Below are 20592 nucleotides of genomic sequence, written 5' to 3'. Positions count from 1 at the left end.
CTTGTCTATGATTTATGACCCCCAAAATGAATGCTACAGTGGCTAAGTAAACTTGCTATACATAAACCAATGTGATAAACAATGCTAAATGTTCTATGAGCACCCCTAATGAGTACTACGTGCAGAAACAGCAGAATGACACTACTGGCTGTTGTGTCATGTGGTACACTGCTCCTTGTCATTGCCTATCACCCCACCACTTGTCTTACCTTCACATCACTATAGTTAGATGTGTAATTCAGTTGGTAATTAGTGTATTATACTAGAATACAGATTCTTAAGTGAAAAGAAAAATTACACAAATCATTATTTCATCTTTAATGTAAACAATACATAAAATTTCTGTTAAATATAAACATACACCAATAATTCAAACAATCATAATTCTCTCATACAATAACAAGAACATTTCTTCTCCCACAATACTTTACAAAATACATATACAACAGTCGTAATTCTCAGCTAATTTATATTAGCTGTTAACTACTTCCTGACAAAACGCTCCGAGACCCATACTTAACACTATCTTGTTCCAGTGGTACACTGTCCTTCTGAAAGAATATCCTTGCACTGCTCAGGGTATAGTACAGCAGATCAAATTCCTGAAATTAAAAGATGATGTTAGTCACCTGATGTCAGCAATAAACAACAATTACTTTGAAGATCACTAATTCTCTAACAAATCAAACAGAATGCTGGGGTCAAAATGTGAATGAAACAAACTTTTTTAAAATGTTGACTTATTGTCAAAATGAAGTATGCAACCTACTAAAATTTGTTACAGCCAAGATCACTTAAAAGTTACAGTGTTCACTTGACTGGTTTCAGCATTTCGCTGCCAGCCTGTGTTGTGATTCATTCACTAATCGCTTCATCAAAATAAGTAAAAATTCCAGTTAAGTGGACTTGAGTCTTTTAAATATGTGAGGATATGATGTATTCATTGACATAGCTCATAAGATTTCATGATGTTCAGAATGCTTAACTGGAATTGTTATACAGGACGTGGCATTTAAAATTGTTTTTGTAAATATTTGGAAAATTACAGATTGTCATAAAAGTTGTTCATCTCGAAGAGGGACATCCAACGACACCAAACTTGGCTGCGTTGTGTCCCATCCCCAGAAGGCGGGAGGGTGTCACCTTTGAAATCTTAAATAAGACCCCCCCCCCCACCCCGTTTCAGATTTGGATTCTTGGAAAAAACATAACTTACATGTTCAACATTTTGAGATTGTGACAGATGGCACTGTAATCAACAAAAATCAAAATGGGTCAAAAACCTTTGAAAAATGATATAATCTCAAGAAATATACATCAGATTAGGGGCCCAAGAGGTTAGAAAGGCTGTTATTCTTAAATCTTCAATGAGAAACCAGTTCTGTATACTGAAAAAACTTTACTATCCAGAACCTAATATAGTAATTCATCCACATTGCTGGTGTAATTTCTTTTATAAATGATGCCTGATTTGCCTTAACCAGTGGCGATTCCCCACTGACAAGTAATGCATATTATGCCCATTCAATTAACCATGACTTGTAGAAGTTGGTCCACCAGAGAATATACAATCATCATAGGGTGCTGGCAGTTGTACCCAAATGCAAAAGTTCAAGTGGTTTTGAAAGTTATCCTCATGTAGTTCTTGATGCAATGATAAGTGATGTAGATGGAATTTGTGTTGTACACATAGTATGCAGAGAAAACGTTTTTGCAAAATTCCTGAACCTCGTGCGAATTTCAAATTGCCTTTCTAACCTTAGGGGATTCTAATCTGATATGTTTCTTGAGATCTTATAATTTTTCAATGATTTTTAATCCTTTTCGATTTTGTGCATTGCAACGCCATATATCACAAAAACTACAAAAGGAACATATTTTTTCTGGAGAATCAAAATCCAGAATAAAAATAGAGATTGCTATTTAAGATACCATAGATGATCCCTCCTGCCCCCTGGCAGTGTGGCAGCGGGTTTGAGTTTGGTGTCATTGGATGTCCCCAGCTTTGAGATAACAACTTTTATTACAACTTTGTTTTCAATCCAATTTGTAGTTTTCAAGATTTTTTAAAAACAGTTTTAAATGCCTCACCCTGTATATCTTGAGGAAGCTGTTAACGAATTAATCATGTCCGAAGATGGCAATGAAAAGTTGAAAACAGTAATGTGAACACAGAATTTTTAAGTGAGTGATCTTGGGAATATTAAACTTTTATAAAACTAAAACTCTGCGCTCTCAACACACACACACACACACACACACACACACACACACACACAGGGGGAGCGAACCAGCTAGTATGTAAAACATTAGATTTGCAATTTTCTGTGACAGGTAGAACAGCCACCAGAGTGCAGTAGTGTTGTTAACAGGCCTATTACAGTATGCAAGTGGTGTGAACTGTGTGAGATGCTGAGTGATCACTGAACAACATGGAGATGCCGCATACTCATGTGAGACAGCATTATTGGCAGTATCTGGCTGACAGGTTGAATTGTGCAATGTCTGTGTTTTTGAGGCATTCGCATGTGAGAGGCCTTATGTTGGAATGCATGGGAACATGAGGGCGGCCTTACTCATCGTCAAGATTCCGGTCAACCATGTCTGGCAACCACAAGGGAGGCCAGCCTTCGTATCTGTGCCTGCCATCTAAGAACAAGTAATGGGTTCCCTGCATTGTTCTGTGTCATCCTGCGCCACTGCTCAGAGATCAGTAGCAACCAAACTAGGGAATTACTGTCTTGTGCGCAGGCTGCCATTAACATCACAACACAAATGGTTACATCTGGAGTGGTGCTATGACCAGGAGATTTGGGCTGCTGATGGATGGCATCACAATGTGTTCAGTGATGAATCATGACTCTGCACTACACCAGATGTCTATCGTCATCAAGTATGGTGGTGATCTGGTGAGAGCTCCAATTCTTCCAATGTTTTGGAGAGGCACATCAATGTTACTCCTGGTATCATGGTGTGGGTGCCATCAGGCATGACTTCAGGTCAGGGCTTGTGTTAACTCTCACATGACATGATCGTGGCACAATTTTTCAACTAGATAATGTTAGTCCACACAGGGCACACATGTCCCCATGAGGTACCCTAGTGGCCAGCAAGATCTTCACATCTGTCCCAGACGGAGCATGTGTGGGGCCAGTTCAGATGTCAATTCTGTCCCATTGCCAGTATATACAGGGTGTTTTTATGATACCCTTTCCTACCAAACGAGTGGACACATCCAGGTCAGAGGGGATGCAATGTTGTACTGATAAGTGGGCTCAAACTGCCAAATCCTTTGTAAATTTGACTTAGTTTTGTAATCTCTGATATAACATCACACATACTCTCAACCTGTGAAGTTTCATTTTGTTTCCTCCTCCCTTGTGGGTGCTTCACTTTTTTCTGTCATGCAGTGTACTTTCTGCTGCTACATACCATCACTAGTAACTACTATGGATAAGTCCATCAAGTGATATCTGGCACCTGTGAAGAAATATATGTGCTGCTTCACACAGACAGTAATTTTGCTAGCATTGTGACTAGTCACAAATTTGTAAAGATCAAGTTCAATGGCTCTTATTCCCATTTCTATTTTTAGCTAATAACAGAATAACAATAGATTTTATTCAACCCTACTCACTGAACCTCATTTCCAATTTTCTTCTGTTTCTTACAATGGAAAGAAACCTCACAGAGACTATTTTTCAGACCTCGTAAAACATGAAACAAAAACTACTCTATTCAATTCACAATGTAACTTTGAACAAATATAATAACTATTTAACGAAGTTGGGGTATGTGTATTAAGTCCGAAGGAAACTATTTGAAAGGTGATTGAAAAGCAGCATTCGTGTGTATCCTTGATATCATAAAATTAGTAATTAATAAATTTATGTAACTACACAAAAATCACCAATATTGCACTGAAAGAAAAGTTCTCAATTGCTGTCTGGAGTGAAGAGTATTTTGATAACATTAAGTTGATTTGATGGAAGAGCATTAGATATTTCAATTGTTTGAAAGATATCATATTCACCATTGACTGCAGGAATTATTTATTTCACAACTACCATTGCGGCCTTTGGTCTATTTTCAAGTGGTACTGCAAAAGCTAAAAGAATACGGAAATGAAATGCAGAGAGTATATACAGAACTGCACAAACATGTCATATAGACAGTAGCACATTACAATAATGGGGAAAGTAATCCATCACTTACATTTTGCTTCAGCACATGTCGGACTTTAAAATCCACCATCAAAAATAAGATTTTTCACTGTACATGAAAAAATGAAATGAAATGATCGTATGGCATTGTTGGCCAGGAGGCCCCATCCGGGGAAGTTCGGCTCCCGTATTGTAAGTCCTTTTTAGTTGATGCCACTTCGGAGGCTTGCAAGTCATTGATCATGAAATGATGATGATGAACACACAACACCCAGTCATCATGAGGCAGAGAAAACCCCTGACCCCGCTGGGAATCGAACCAGGTACCCCGTGCGCAGGAAGCTAGGTTCAAATGGCTCTGAGCACTATGGGACTCAACTGCTGTGGTCATCAGTCCCCTAGAACTTAGAACTACTTAAACCTAACTAACCTAAGGACATCACACACATCCATGCCCGAGGCAGGATTCGAACCTGCGACCGCAGCAGTCGCACGGTTCCGGACTGCGCGCCTAGAACCGCGAGACCACCGCGGCCGGCGCAGGAAGCTAGAACGCTACCTCATAGTTCTGTACATTGTGAAATGATGTTAATTATGTGAACTGTTACCAGTTAACATCCCTCACCTGTATCGCTCAGCGATGTTCTAGCACACTGTTTACATGTGAACTAAGGCCACTGGCATGAAAATTCATTCACAATTCAGACTATCTGTGCGCTGATCAGGGATAGTACATTCCAGCAATAACAACTAGAAATTTCATATCATAACATCTTTTTACATCTGTTGACAACATACAGCTTTCCATGTGATCATATAGTCGCAAGGTACAAAGTGGACAGGATTGGTAAATTTATTTATAAATTAGCCGAGTAAAAGTTTATACATTATCTGCTTAAACGATAGAAAGGAACATGGCATAAGGACACATTACCTTTCCCATATGATGTCGGTTTACTGCACAAACATTTTGTATAGAAATGTATGTACCTAAATTTCATAATATGTATAGCGCTTATGACATTGTTATTTGGTAACAGGTAAGAACCATATGCACTCCCACTTTTATTTTCATTTCTATTTAATTTAATTTTAGAATCTCTTATTTAATGTGATGTATTTTACCAGCTCTTCATAAATACCATGTGACAAGTTTTGTAAATGCTCCCGACATTTTCTAATGTATTGGAATTTTTATACACAATTAGGGTGAATCAAGCACACTACCATACATTTTATTTCTGTAAATTAATTTCATCTCTGCAGTACATTTTATCTAAAGTGTGTTTCTTGTCTAATCTATTTTAGTAATGCAACATAATACGGTATAATTAATTTTTACACATTTTTCGATAGCATTTTAAGCACTTTGGAATTTACTGTTGTGTGTACATACATTTTTACAAAACTACATTCCCCATATTAACGCTTGTTAAAAAGACATATCCTGTATTTACATGGCAGTGTCTTGTGATGTATTATCCAAATTTGTTGTGCTTCACTGTTGGGTGTATTATCAGTGAGCATCCTGTGCATTCTATGTTTTTTCATCAGTTGGAATGTATACACAAACAAAAAAATATATTAAATTACTGTTGCCATGTTCTGTTCGAGTACCCAAATCAGCATGAGACCTTCAGAAAAGTAACACATGTATTTTTATGCTACTCTGTTATAAATAAAATTTCCTGTCCTATTCTATCCATGAACCATGGACCTGGTCATTGGTGGGGAGGCTTGCATGCTTCAGCAATACAGATATCTGTACTGTAGGTGCAATGACAACAGAGGGGTATCTGTTGAAAGGTCAGGCAAGCAAATGTGTGGTTCCTGAAGAGGGGCAGCAGCCTTTTCAGTAGTTGCTGGTGACAACAGTCTGGATGATTGACTGATCTGGTCTTGTAACATCAACAAAAATGGCCTTACTGTGCTGGTACCACTAATGGCTGAAAGTAAAGGGAAACAAAAGCCATAATTTTTCCCGAGGGCATGTAGCTCTAGTGTATGGTTCAACAACGATGGCATCCTCTTGGGTAAACTATTCCAGAGGTAAAATAGTCCCCCATTCGGATCTCCAGGCAGGGACTACTCAGGAAGTCATCTTTATCAGGAGAAACAAAACTGGCGTTCTACGGAATGTAGCCTGGAATGTCAGATTCCTTAATTGGGCATGTAGGTTAAAGCAATTAAAAAGGGAAGTGGATAGGTTAAAGATACACATAGTGGGAATTAGTGAAGTTCGGTGGCAGGAGAAACAGGACTTCTGGTGATGTTAATACAGGGTTATAAATGCAGAATCAAATAGGGGCAATGCAGGAGTAGATTTAATATTGAATTAAAAAAATAGAAACACAGATAGCTACTACGAATGCATTATTGTAGACAAGGTAGACACAAAGTCCACACCCACAACAATAGTACGAGTTTATATGCCAACTAGCTCTGCAAATCAGGAGATTGAGGAAATGTATGGGGAGATAAAAGAAATTATTGAGATAGTTAAGGGAAATGAAAATTTAATAGTCACGAGTATTGGAAAGAAAGTGGAATATTAGCATCTGGGACACACACATTGTTCTACAGCTGTGGAGGCAGAGGAAATGGAGGCACAGGTTTTCTGGTTAATAATGCTCAGAAGGCTGCCATACTGAAATTTAAGCCTGTTGGTGAAAGAATCTATGATTACAAATGAAAGCCCGCTTCTTCAGTGTATCCTTCGTATAAGTATGCTCCAACAGAAGGTGCAGAGCTGGAGGAAAAAGATATATTCTATGAGCAACTGGGACAGGAAACAGCAAGGGTGGCAAAGCATGGTGTTAAGGTGGTTATGGGGGACTTCGATGCTCAAGGAGGAAGAGAAATTGCATATAGGAAAGGAAAGTAGCTGGTAAGGAGAGTGTGCATGAAGCTTCTAACGACAACAGTATCAGACTAACTGCTTTTTCCATGGGCAACAACATGATTATTAAAATCAAATGGATGCAAAGGAAGATACAACGGAAGTTACATGGTGCTCCCCAGATGGGATCACAAAAAATTAGACTGATCATGTACTCATAGATAGACGACATGCTTCAGATATATTAGAAGTCAATAGTTGTCATGGTGCAGATGGAGATAGTGATCACTATTTGGTAAGAATCAAATACAGACAGAGGATTGCCAATTACAGACAGACCAAGGTTTGATAATGCCACATTCAGAAATCATGAAAATACAGAATAAAAGTATAAAACTATTTTGACAAATAGACTTAATGAAACAGAAGACTGGGCAGGAGAGGGTACTCAAGAAAGATGGGAAACAGTCAAAGGTACAATACAGGAGACAGCTGAAACTGTACTGGACACAAAGAAGCAAATGAGAACCCAGGTCTGGTTTCATGAAGATTGTAGGAGGAAGACAGAAGAAAGGAATGAGGCAAGAAAAAGAATGCTGCAGAGGAGAACAAGAATTACTGTACAAGAATACCAGGACAAGAGAAAGGAAGCAAATTAAGAATGTAGGAGGAAAAAAGAGAGGATTTGAAAAACGGTGGATTGATAAATTAGAAGAGAGAAAGACTGATCAGGAAATAAGGAAATTCTATATGGGGGTGAAAGGTATAAAGAAAGGATTCCAAACCAGAGCAGTTTACTGTAAAGATAAGGAGGGAAATCTGACTGGTGGAAAAGATCGGATTTTAGACAGATGGTGGAGTATTTTAGTGAACTACTGAATAGAGAATCTGAAAATGTAGGTGAAGTTGATGCTGATGGAGTAGGAAGTAAACAGAAAAAAAGAGTATCACAAAGCTGTCGTGAAACCAACAATGTAAGAAGTTAAAGATAGTATCAAGACTCTTAAAAACAGTAAAGCTCCAGGAGAAGACAATATTACAGCAGAAATGATAAAATAAGGTAGAGAAAAACTAATAATGGTTTTGCATGAGACTATAATGGAAATATGGTGGAAAGAAAATATGCTGGAATAGTGGAATACAGCAATATTCTACCCTCTACATAAAAAAACACGACAAAGCTGACTGTGAATTACGAGGGTCATCCCCAAAGTAAGTTCCATTTCTATTTATATCTGCGGCAGTGCTAAAATTGCAGTTCCGAGCATGCGTGGCAGTTACTCTGACTCCAGGAGAAGACATGTACAACATTTTCACATTGCTGCTGCCAACGTGTGCTTTGTAGTGCTTCTTTATAATGTCAGTCGTAATTGAAAATGCTGCTGCGTGTGAAATCAGATCTGTGATTTGTTTTCTAAATGCAAATAAAGTTCAACCAAAGGAAATTCATCAGCAAATCTGCTAAGTTTACGGACAAAATGCTATGAATGATTCAATGGTTAGAAGATGGGTCAGACTGTCTAATGAAGGACGTGGAAAAAAAGCGCACAATGAAAAACTAATTGGACACCCGCCTGTGGTTACTGATGAACTGGTTCACACAACTGAAGAGAAGATTAAGCACAACCGTAGGTTTACACATAGTGCCCCTGCTATGGAAGTTCCACAAATCTCACGATCCCTAATTCATGAAATTGTTACTGAAAACCTGAAATTTTGAAAACTTTGCTCATGTTGGGTACCCAAAATTCTTACTGAACAACACAAGAAACAATGGATTGGCAGTGCACTTCAGTTTTTGACATGCTACAATGAAGAAGGCGATGGTTTTCTTTCTCGGATAGTCAAGGGGGATGAAACTTGGGTATTGTACAACATCCCTGAAACAAAACGGCAATCAATGGAATGGAGGCACACTTCATCCCCAACGAAGGTTAAGCTTAAGCAAATCTTGACACCCAGAAAAGTCATGTGCACCATGTTTTGGGATAGAATAGGTATTTTGCTGATTGATTTCTTACCAAGAGGCCAAACAATCATTGCACATGGTTACTGCAAGACCATTAAGAAATTGTGCCACACAATACAGAACAAGTGCTGAGGATTACTGTCAAAAGGTGGTGTTTTATTCCATAATAATGCCTGACCTCACACAGTGAATGTGACTGAACAGCTCTTATGGGAATTTCACTGGGATGCATTTGATCATCCCCCATATAGCCCGGACCTCGCTCCTAGAGACTTTTATCTCTTCTTACACCTAAAATCTGTCCATGGTGGTCAACACTTCAACGATGACGATGAGCTGAAAGAACATGTTACCACATGGTTGAATACACAGGCGGCAACCTTCTATGAAGAAGGCATACAAAAACTTGTGCCACGCTATGACAAGTGCCTACAAAATTTCGGAAGCTATGTAGAAAAGTAGTTTAACAGTTGTAGATTTTTGTACAATGAGTATTTTTTCTGTATCCATACATGTTTGTTTTATATAACCAAACGGAACTTACTTTGTGGACATACCTCGTATAGAGGAATTGCACTGCTCTGTATAGTACATAAAGTATTAGGAAAAATCATAGCAGGGCGACTCAGTCCAGGGAGAAGAAACAAATATTTTGAGGTGTGCTGATACATTGTACTTCTGTCAGAGACAACAAAAGACTTGGAAGAGCAGTTGAACAGAATGGACAGAGTCTTGAAAAGAGGATATAGGATTAACATCAACAAATACTAAATGAGGATAATGGAATGTACTCAAATTATATCTGGTGATGCTGAGGGAATAGATTAAGAAAAGAGACATTTAAAGTAGTAGATGAGTTTTGCTAATTGGGAAGCAAATTAACTGATGATGGGCAAAATAGTGAGGATATAAAATGTAGGCTGGCATCGGCAAGTAAAGCGTTTCTGAAGAAGAGAAATTTGTTAACACTGAATATAGATTTAAGTGTCAGGAAGTCCTTTCTGAAAGTATTTGTATGGAGTGTAGCCATGTATGGAAGTGAAAAAATGGCTCTGAGCACTACGGGACTTAACATCTATGGTCATCAGTCCCCTAGAACTTAGAACTACTTAAACCTAACTAACCTAAGGACATCACACAACACCCAGTCATCACGAGGCAGAGAAAATCCCTGACCCCGCCGGGAATCAAACCCGGGAACCTGTGCGCGGGAAGCGAGAACGCTACCGCACAACCACGAGCTGCGGACTGTATGGAAGTAAAATATGGATGATAAATAGTTTAGACAAGAAACGAACAGAAGCTTCTGAAATGTGGTGCTGCAGAAGAATGCTCAAGATTAGATGGGTAGATCACGTAACTAATGAGGAGGTACTGAACAGAACTGGGGAGAAGAGGAATCTGTGGCATAACCTGACTAGAAGAAGGGATTAGTAGTAGGACACATTCTGAGGCATCAAGGGATCACCAATTTGGTACTGTAGGGAAGTGTGGGGGGTAAAAATTGTAGAGAGAAGGGACAAGATGAATACAGTACACAGATTCAGAAGGACGCAGGTTGCAGTGGTTACTCGGAGATGAAGAGGCTTGCACAGGATAGAGTAGCGTGGAAAGCTGCATCAAACTAGTCTTTACTGAAGACCACAACAACATCATTCAAATGGCTCTAAGCACTATGGAACTTAACATCTGAGGTCACCAGTCCCCTACACTTGGAACTACTTAAACCGAACTAACCTAAGGACATCACACACATGCCTGAGGCAGGATTTGAACCTGCCTTTCCTACTATTTGCAGAATATGCAATACATTCCACAGCTTCCACCTACTACACTAGAATTCTTTTTGAGATTGCTACAAAATTGTAGGCTAAAATGTGCATAAAATATAATTCACTGGTGCCATCTTGTCACGCATTCATTGTTTCAGGCATTACAATAGTATAGGATGTTACAATTATAATCTTTGTTTTAAGCTCAGATTAAAATTAATGAATTTTTCCTTGAGCCCGCCGCACAAAATGAACACTGATTTTACGAATAATAATAATAATAATAATAATAATAATAATAATAATAATGATGATGATGATGATGATAGTAACAATATTGAGTTTATAGAAGACTTTACTACAGATAATGGCCAGGGAATGAATTGATCTGGAATCATTCGCGGAAAACCCAATCTGGAATGAGAATTGGTGGACAAGACAGCAATCCGTAGCGTGCACACACACACACACACACACACACACACACACACACACACACACACAAAAGTAACACTGATGCATCTTGAATGCCCTGTACATGTCCAGTGAATATGAACATCGTATCTCATCAAGATGTTCTAGTTGCTTTTTTTAACATGCGTGTATTTTGTGCCTCTACTTTGTTATCCTAATATAAAATCTCACTCTACTATCAGCAGGAGCAGATTGTGGACAATGTAAGGCCAAGGTGGAAAGTTCTTGTGCAGATGATGGACATTATTTTCTAGGTTTAATTTGCATCAATTCTTTGATATAGTCCTTTTTTAGTTAAATGTATAGCCTTATTTGAATTCAATGTACTAAGTGTGAGGTTTTCTCAGTAAGTCCATAACATTCCTAAAGTGCAATTCTGGATGATTCCCATCTATGAGGATTGAGACTAAGCAACGCTATACAACGGTGAACAATTTTAATAGTAAAAATCAGAAAATTAAGTTCAATATCAGACAGAGAATACTCTAAAGTCATTCTCTTTAAAATTTCAGAGCACTGAAGTAACTATTTTCAAATATATACTGAAATTACTTATTATTAAAGCTAGAAACGTGAATCTTTATACATAGCTACAGAATTACAAGAAAGTAACAACATAATGTGCCATACTTTTACAAACTGAATATTGGTCTAGTAATTTGATAAATTACACAGTTACAATGATGCTCAACAGAGTGGTTTCTGTTTTGAATCCTGGTGGTGAAAGAAAATTTTATGAACAGCAAGGGGAGGAAATGTGGGTATTTAAAGTACTTGATCACTGGACTTTGCACCACTTCCCTGGGTAAAGTCCCACACCTGCCTGCAGTGTCCCACGGCATCTAGGCATAGCCATAGCCGCCGCCACCGCCACCACCACCAAACATATATCAAATACTACCACAGTTGCAGTGATGACAATCCCTGATTTTCACTGCCAGTTATGTTCACTGAACATCTTTGGAAGATATAAAAACAGGGTCAATAGCATGTGTACCAATGCACTCCATTAGAGCCCAGGCACCTCTCACCTGAGGATGTTCAATGAATGTAACTGGTTTCCTCATCTGCCAGCATTCGGTGAAATGGTCTCAGTGTTTTCTAATAGTGTGTGTTCTTGATCTTAAGAAACTGAGTACTGCAAGTCTGTGCCTAAAGGTAACAGGCATCATTTTTATTTGTTGTTTCCATTGTTTGCAGCTTTTAGTTTTTGTAGTGTAGCTTACTGCCACCTGCATTGCCACAGTCATGTAGTTCTGAATATTGTAAGGTAACCACTTGCGCTAGCATATCTTTGTCAGGTGCCAGCTTCCACTCGCGAACTGCCAGAAGAGTAGATCCTTTGTTTTGTCTGAAAGCACGCAGTAAACCAGTGTCTGTGACAGACTCAATGTTCTCTCCTTCAAATGGGAAAATATTTTGTTGGTGCCTACCTACATAGGGAAAAATGATGGTTTGAGGAATCCTCTGCCAGCCACTTAACTTTGCATTGCAGAGTAGTCATGTAGGTGTAAATTCAGATGTAGATGTAGAAGCTTGTGTTCGTGTTCTTAAGTTTGATAGTGCAAGTATTTTTCTTAAAGACAGCAAGGTTCATTTTTATAAATTTGTTACCTATTGTTTTTATTTGAAATTTAGCAGTAAGAGGGATAGGAAATGTGCATGCTGTGTGCAGGCACAGGAGGAGCTCACCATAGTCTGTGAACTGTTGGAAGATGCTGTTGATTGTGGTCAGCCCTCTGCAGACTTTTGGTGTAACGATGGCGGAGAAAGTGTCATGTTGAATGGGACACCTCAAAATGTTGCTCGTTCCACTTTCGGGCTTGGCTGAGGCACCTTCCAATGTACTTGATGCGGGGCAGCCACTATCACCACAGAGTGAATGGCAGGTTGTAGTGTATTTGCGGCATTTGAGGTGGAGTCTCAGTGTGTGAACTGGCTATGTGGCCTTGCCCATTCACCCACTGAGTGGACAAATGGCCATTTCTACAGCAGGTCTGAGCAGGCACACAGGGAGAGGCGGTTTCTTAGTTATCAGTAACTCCAATGTTAGGTGAGTTATGGAGCTCCTTAGGAAAAAGCATCCAGGGCTGGATGCAAGTCTAATGTACACTCAGTATGTCTGCTGGGTGACCTCAGCCAAGACTGGAAGAGGACTGCCAGCGAATATCAAGGGTGCAGAGTGCAGTCATCTTTAATTTGTGGCTCATGTTGACACCAATGGTGCCTGTTGTTTGGGTCCTGAGACCACCCTCAATTCATATGGTCTACTGGCTGAAGTGGTGAAGACTAGTGGCCTCACTCATGGGGTGCTAGCATAGCTCAGAATTTGTAGTTTCGTACCCAGAAACTCATCAGGGTCCTATGATTTGGACCCAAGTGGAGGGTCTCAACCACAGACTGTCAATTCTGTGATGGTCTTGGCAGCAAATTTCTGAACCTGTGTTACGGTGTCGAGAACCGTAAGACATCTCTCAATAGATCAGGTGTGCAACATACAGAGCCAGCAGCTGCTTGGGTAGCAGAGTACTTACAGAGTACACAATAGTTTGAAATCCTGTGATGAACATTCACCAGTCAATAAACAGAGAGCAAAATCAGATCACATACAGACTCTTTGAATGTTGAATTTTTAACAGTAGATTGCCAACACATTTGTAACGAATTTCCTGAATTCAACACCCTCCAGGAAAGCTGTCACTCTCAAATTATACTCAGAACCAAGAGCTGGATGAAAACCAAAGTAGAAAGCTCCAAAATATTTAATGAGGCATGGAATGTATACTGAAAAGCCTGATTGGACAACACAGGAAGGGGATGTTACTGCAATCGACTGAAGTATTGTGTCTACTGAGGTCAAAATTGAGTCTGACAGCGAGTAAGTAGCCTAGGTGAACTCAAATTTATCACTGAATATTTTTACTGGCCACCAAATTCTACTGTAGCAGTTGTAGAATCATTCGAAGAAAGTTTATGCTCAGTAGTACAATATTAGTTTGAGTTTACTTTAACCTACCAAGCAGAAACTAGGACATCTGTGGATTCATAGCTGGTGGTAAGAACGGACAGACTTTTGAAGTAGTTCTAAACATGTTTTCCAAAAACTATCTTTAGTAGCTAGTTCAGCAGCTCATACGAAATGAAAATGCATTAGATCTTGCAGCTAGGAACAGGCCAGACATTATTGACAGTGCCAGTAGACACACAGGGATTAGTGATCAAGATACAGTGACAAAGTTAACAATCTGCCAAGAAGGCTAGGAGACTATTTACGGTGGAAATAACAGACAAGCTGTTATCAGCATCCTGTTAAGAAAATGAGTGGACGTCATTTAGTTAAAATAAGATGGAAATATAGCAGGCTTGGTAATGCAGTCCCCTCCAATGAGTGCTTCCTGTTCCAACTCTAATGGCCCAGTGATGTTACAGCCATGCCACAGACACTCGACCAATTGCAGGGATGACTGGCAGTCAGTGGCGATAGCGACTAGTGAACCCTACGTACTCTCTAACACTCTTAGCGTGAACATTATGTGACATAAACTACTAAAACTTTGATTTTTATCCCGTTATCTGTCTCTTACGCTGAGCACATTTAATTAACTGTGTAGAAGAAAATCTACTGCCAAATTACATGTTGACCCAAAAAAAGATTTCATTTTAAGAGTGAAGTTTACAAGTTATGGGTACCTGAATAACTTCAAAAATTGCACCATTTCTTTTTGTTATGGATACCACGAATGGATCTTCTGTGAATTGCACACTTCCTACTGACGATAACTTCTATGAATACGAAAACTAACTTTCATTGAATTATTAGTGAAAATTCTCTCCAACACTATACATTAAAAATCTTTAAAAAACTGTCAAACTCATGGAAGACTTCATCAATAACAGAAGTAAATCCCTAAAACTTTGCTCCACGTATTCTTATTTCATTCGCAGCAACTCTCAGGAAACAACAAATTTTTCTTGTTTAGTTGAAATTTAAACAATACGAGTTCATTAATACCCACAATTTTAAACATGGCTGACATCAGCAACTGTAAATAAGTTTTCAATATATAAAGTATACAGCCAACCAGTTGCATAAGTTTGAGTAATAACCTTAACCAGGTTTTGATACCACTGATGGTATCTTTTTCAGGTGGGAATCCCCTACATGTTTAAACATATTACGAAATAAATTTCTAAAATACTTGATACTTGACCACAATGACAAGGAGAACATGGAACAAAACTGGTACTTACATAAATTACATGGCGTTAAAATTGTAAACATATATGATGCGCTAAGGGGCTCAAGTCCAACAGCAGAAAATATTAAGTCCTTCATGGAAACAAAAAAAAATTGTTAAGAGAACAGACATTAGACTGAACATTTGGCAACTAGTTACAATGCCAGGTAAACATGGTGTAACGTGCTCCACTTCCTAGGCACTAGTAGCACGATATGCTTAACTGTATGAAATATGTAACTGTTACAGTAATACATCAGTATGACACATATTTAGATGTATTTGTACACGATATAAAAACAGGTTGTATAAAAGATACACAAGAAATAAAATATTTTTTATAAAAATGACTATGACAATAAGAAACAAAAATGAGTAAAGTGATTAATTACAAACACATGCTGAGAACAAAGAATGTACTGTAGCAGGATTTTTTTTATCAAGATTTTACAACAAGCAAAAAGGAGGAGGAAATTTTTACATAAACTATACAAAACAGAATGTGGTACATAGCACCATCTGCTGTACAATCTGGAAGCGAGTACAGAGTCCACAAAGGATAGGGAGAAACAATGGTTCTGAAATGGAAGTGAACTGAAACATGAACCAACGTATCAAAGTTGCGTGCAGTGGGTTAAAGGTGTTAGAGTGGGCGTCATGTAACTTGGTGGGTGAGGACTGGATGTGCAGTAGCATGGGCGTCACATGACCTGCTGACCAATAGAGTCAGTCAGCCATAGCGAGCGCCCGATTTAATGTGGTTCTGTGCGGAGCAAGTTTATGACTGGTTTTAGCATTGTGTGTGGTGCTTTTTCGGAACTTACTGCAAGGCATTGTGGTAATATCAGTTGAAACAGCAAATCTCACCCAGTATTACACAGACAGGTGAGAGAAGTAATATTTCACATGTATCAGTTCTTTAGACGGGAGCTGGAAGCGGCAGCCACAGCTGACAAAAAAGCATCGCCCAGTGTTGCCAAGTGCCAAGAATGAACAGCTGAGGTGTGTGGTGTCAGTTTGCGAACTGTACAACGGATTGCCAGTGAAGCCAAAGCATCTACTGAAGAGAACCAATCACCAATTTTTAAGTCGCCTGGTAAGTGCCAAAATCGAAAGAAATTTGTAAGTGAACTCGACGATTTCAGCAAGAATGTGTTACGGCACAAAATATTCGACATGTATAGCAACAAAATATTCGACATGTATAGCAAAGGTGAATATCCTACGGCAGATAAATTATGTTCCTACGTGAAAGAAGCCGAAAGTTTCAATGGCAGCAAATCTACCATGCTCAGAATATTAAGGGAGATGGGATTTAAATACAGAAAGAGCAATGATGGAAGAAAATTGCTCTTAGAGAGAAGTGACATTGTAGCAGCAAGAACTGTGTTCTTGAGAGAAATGCAAGAGATAAAACAAGCCGAAAAACTACGTATTTATTATCTCGATGAAACATACATTCACCAGAACCATTTAAGACTACTGTGTTGGAAGACAAGTGAAGATGTTGGTGGCCTGAAGGTTCCTGTGGGAAAATGGAGATGCCTTATCGTGCTGTTTCTGCAGAGGAGGAGGAGGATATTAGTGTTTAACGTCCCGTCGACAACGAGGTCATTAGAGACGGAGCGCAAGCTCGGGTGAGGGAAGGATGGGAAAGGAAATCGGCCGTGCCCTTTCAAAGGAACCATCCCGGCATTTGCCTGAAGCGATTTAGAGAAATCACGGAAAACCTAAATCAGGATGGCCGGAGACGGGATTGAACCGTCGTCCTCCCGAATGTTTCTGCAGAAACAAGCTTCATACCAGAGAGTAAATTAATAATTAAAGCATCGAAGACGAAGAAATCGGGTGACTATCAGTCTGAAATGACATATGCTGTCTTCAAGCGGTGGCTTGTTTAATAGCTACTTCCGTACATGGCAGTAGGCTCCTACTTCAAATACCAGGAAGGATGAAATTATTTCATGGTTGTCGTCTAATGGAATTCCTCACACAGCATCACAGATCAGGGCCGAGTTACTCATGCTAGTAAATACATACAAGCCTAAATACCGCACTTACGAGATAGATGAACTGGCAAGACAGCATGGTCACCGAGTAATCAGGTTACCTCCATACCACTGCCACTACAATCCTATTGAGCTGGTATGTGTGCAAGTTAAAGCCCACATCTCAGAAAGAAACAGCACCTTCCGAATTGCTGACGTGGAAAGACTAACACATGAAGCAGTGAACAACGTAAGCATATCTGCATGGGCACACTGTGGTTAGACATTCGGTAACACTCCAGGAAGAAGATTTTAAAAAGAAAATCGACAAGACTAGGTGATGGAGCCTATCATAATTAATCTTCACGATTCGGATTCATCTTTATCAGACAGCGAGGATGAAAATGATGTTTTGGGATACCTGAGACAGTACTGCAATGCTGCGGTAAGCATTTAAACATATATTGTAAATCATAAGCAGTGGCACCGACTTGGGGGGCAAGGTACTTTGTGCCCCCCACCCCCCACCCCCACCCCCAATAGTTAAAAGTAGGGGCCACACCTCTCACCACCCCCCCCCCCCCCCCCCCCAATATTCAAACATGCATTTCTTACCACTCTCTCCCCACTTCCTCATCCTTTACTGGGAAATTTGTTAAAACTTGCGCATACATTTTTGCATAATAGTATGTAATCATTATGCAGGAAAAAAATACTGATTTTACGAGCTATTGGGTATTCCTTTCTGCTACTCCTCCAACCTCTGCATATGACGAACTGTCGTGACAGAGTTTGTCCCCTGCATCTGTACTATTCACACACTTTTACTGTACGGAGGTATGCAGGGAAGCTCACCATGAGCTCACAGCGCTTTGGCTGCTAGGACGAGCTCCACTTCCTCCCACAGCAACCTGCTGGCAGCTTGTAAAAGATACTAATGAGCAATAGTGACACTGAATTTGATGGCGATCGCTAGAAGGACTAGGTAACATTAAAGACTCTTCATTCATTTTTGTAAATTCTATTGACAATCACTAGGTACAACACCACACAAATCAGTACCGGCTCCAGGGATTTTGCTGCCCCTTGTGAACATGTCAAGCGCTGCCCCCCCCCCCCCCCCCCTTTTTTCGACATAGTCAAATTTTCCCACAATATATTTCACACATGACACCTTATTTTCACATATCACACTCATTCGTCTCTTTGTTGTGAATATGTCTTTAAGATCAAAGCAGCAGTCAGTGATACGTTTACAGTGCAATACATTTTAAGCCATTTTTGTTGGAGGAAACATTTCTTTCGTAAATCGGAACACACTGTTTCTGTACCATAGATAATTTTAAATAAGACCCTTGATTTTATTAATAATTTGTATTTCCAATTTATTCTCACATTCCTTCATTTACGCCACTCTGAAATCTTTTCATTTGTGACTTCAGCATACAGCCTAAGAGCCTTTCTATTTCCACCTTCAATCAATACACTGGTATCATCTGCAAATAGGACTGGTTTGGAGTGTCAAATATGTAGATGGAAACGCAAAGTTATCTGTCCAATGCAGTACCTAATAAAACGATTTTGAGTTGGTTAAGCTCCTTCATTAGTTCCAATGTATATAATCAAAATATCATTTACATACCTGGTGTAGCACTGAATGTCAAATACTGGAGCAGTACAACTTCGCAAAAAATTTTCTTTTAGTGAATTTATACAAATGTCTGCTAGAAAGCCCGGTAACAGATTGCCCATTTCAAGCCCATCTGGTTGCTGAAACAGTTTTCCATTAAATTCAAAATAGCTGTATTTAACTACCACTTTCAGAAACTGTGTAAGGTCTATAACTTATTCCTTTGTTATATCTTTTTTGAAGCAGTTTAAATTTGTACATTAGTGTACAAATTAATAATATCAAATGATATTAATTTCATCTCTTGGTTACATTTTAAGTTTTTAATTTTATTCACCAAGATCTGACTATCTGCTACTGAATACTTATTTTGGAAGATGTATGATTTTTTAATCTTTCGATGAAGAAACCCAGCAAGGGGTACCATGAATTAACAAGGTATTTCAATACCTTATTTGGGTAATGTATACGATTTAGCATCTGTTAGGTAAAAAATATGGCTGCAAGATTGTTTTCAACATGAATAATAGTTAAAAAAATAAATCCATAATTTAAAAACAACAAATGACCCTTTACATATCTCAGGAGTTGACAAAATCACTTGTGATAGTTGTCCAGTGTTTTCTATCGGACAAACCGGTATGGCTTTTAACATAAGATATAAGGAACACTTGCTAGGTAATGTTGAGAATTCCACTTTCACAGAGAATTTATTAATCTTCAGACACAATCCAGAGAGAATAGAGAGAAGAAAGGGTGGAAACTTTATGTCTTACAAGAACTTGAGATCTTTAGACATATGATCAGTAACAATGGCCTCATCTTACACAAAAAACTATAGTTACGAAACAAAAGCTAACACCTTTAATCCACCGTTCGCAACTTTATGATTCGTTGGTTCATGTTTTTTCACTCACTTCCAGTTCAGAACTGTTGTTTCTCCCTATGCTTTATCGACTCTGTACTTGCTTCCCAAGTGTACACCAGAAGGCACTGCATACCACATCCTGTTTTGTATAGTTTGTGTAAAGCATATTTCCTCCTTTTTCCTTGTTGTAACATCTTGATAAAAAATCCTGCTACAGTGGATTCTTTGTTCTCAACACATACGTGTAATCAATCATTTTACTCATTTTTGCTACGTATTGTCATAGTCATTTTTATAAAAATTATTTTACTCCTTGTGTATCTTTTAAACATCCTGTTTCTTATATCACACACAATGACTTTTTTTAAAGCATCTAAAAATGTATCATACTCATGTATTACTGTAACAGTTACATATTTCAAACAGTTGAGCATTTATCGTGCTACTAGCGCCCAGTAAGTGGAGTATAACTAGTTGCCAAATGTTCAGTCTAATGTCTGTTCTTTTAACGAGCTGTACCTATTGTAACAATTTTGACTGTTTCCATTGAGGACTTTGTATTTTCCACTGTTGGACTTTAGCTCCTTAGCTCATCACATGTGACACTATTTTAACATAATGTAATTTATGTAAGTACCAATTTTATTCCAT

At 38.8% G+C, this 20592-nt stretch overlaps 1 protein-coding gene across 1 annotated transcript in view; it reads right to left on the bottom strand.

Moving 5' to 3' along the window:
* Positions 1–294: 294 nt before the first annotated feature.
* Positions 295–20592, bottom strand: part of LOC124721262 (WASH complex subunit 4) — a 178161-nt gene continuing 157863 nt past the window's right edge. Inside the window, exon 19 of the mRNA XM_047246139.1 lies at positions 295–602. Coding sequence (XP_047102095.1) covers positions 480–602 — 123 coding nt within the window. The 3' untranslated portion in view covers positions 295–479. The remainder of the gene's footprint in view (positions 603–20592) is intronic.

The sequence above is a fragment of the Schistocerca piceifrons genome, chromosome X (genome assembly GCF_021461385.2).
Source record: "Schistocerca piceifrons isolate TAMUIC-IGC-003096 chromosome X, iqSchPice1.1, whole genome shotgun sequence".
NCBI classification, from domain to species: domain Eukaryota; kingdom Metazoa; phylum Arthropoda; class Insecta; order Orthoptera; family Acrididae; genus Schistocerca; species Schistocerca piceifrons.
The sequence above is the reverse complement of the archived record's forward strand: the minus strand, read 5'-3'. Positions and strand labels throughout refer to the sequence as shown.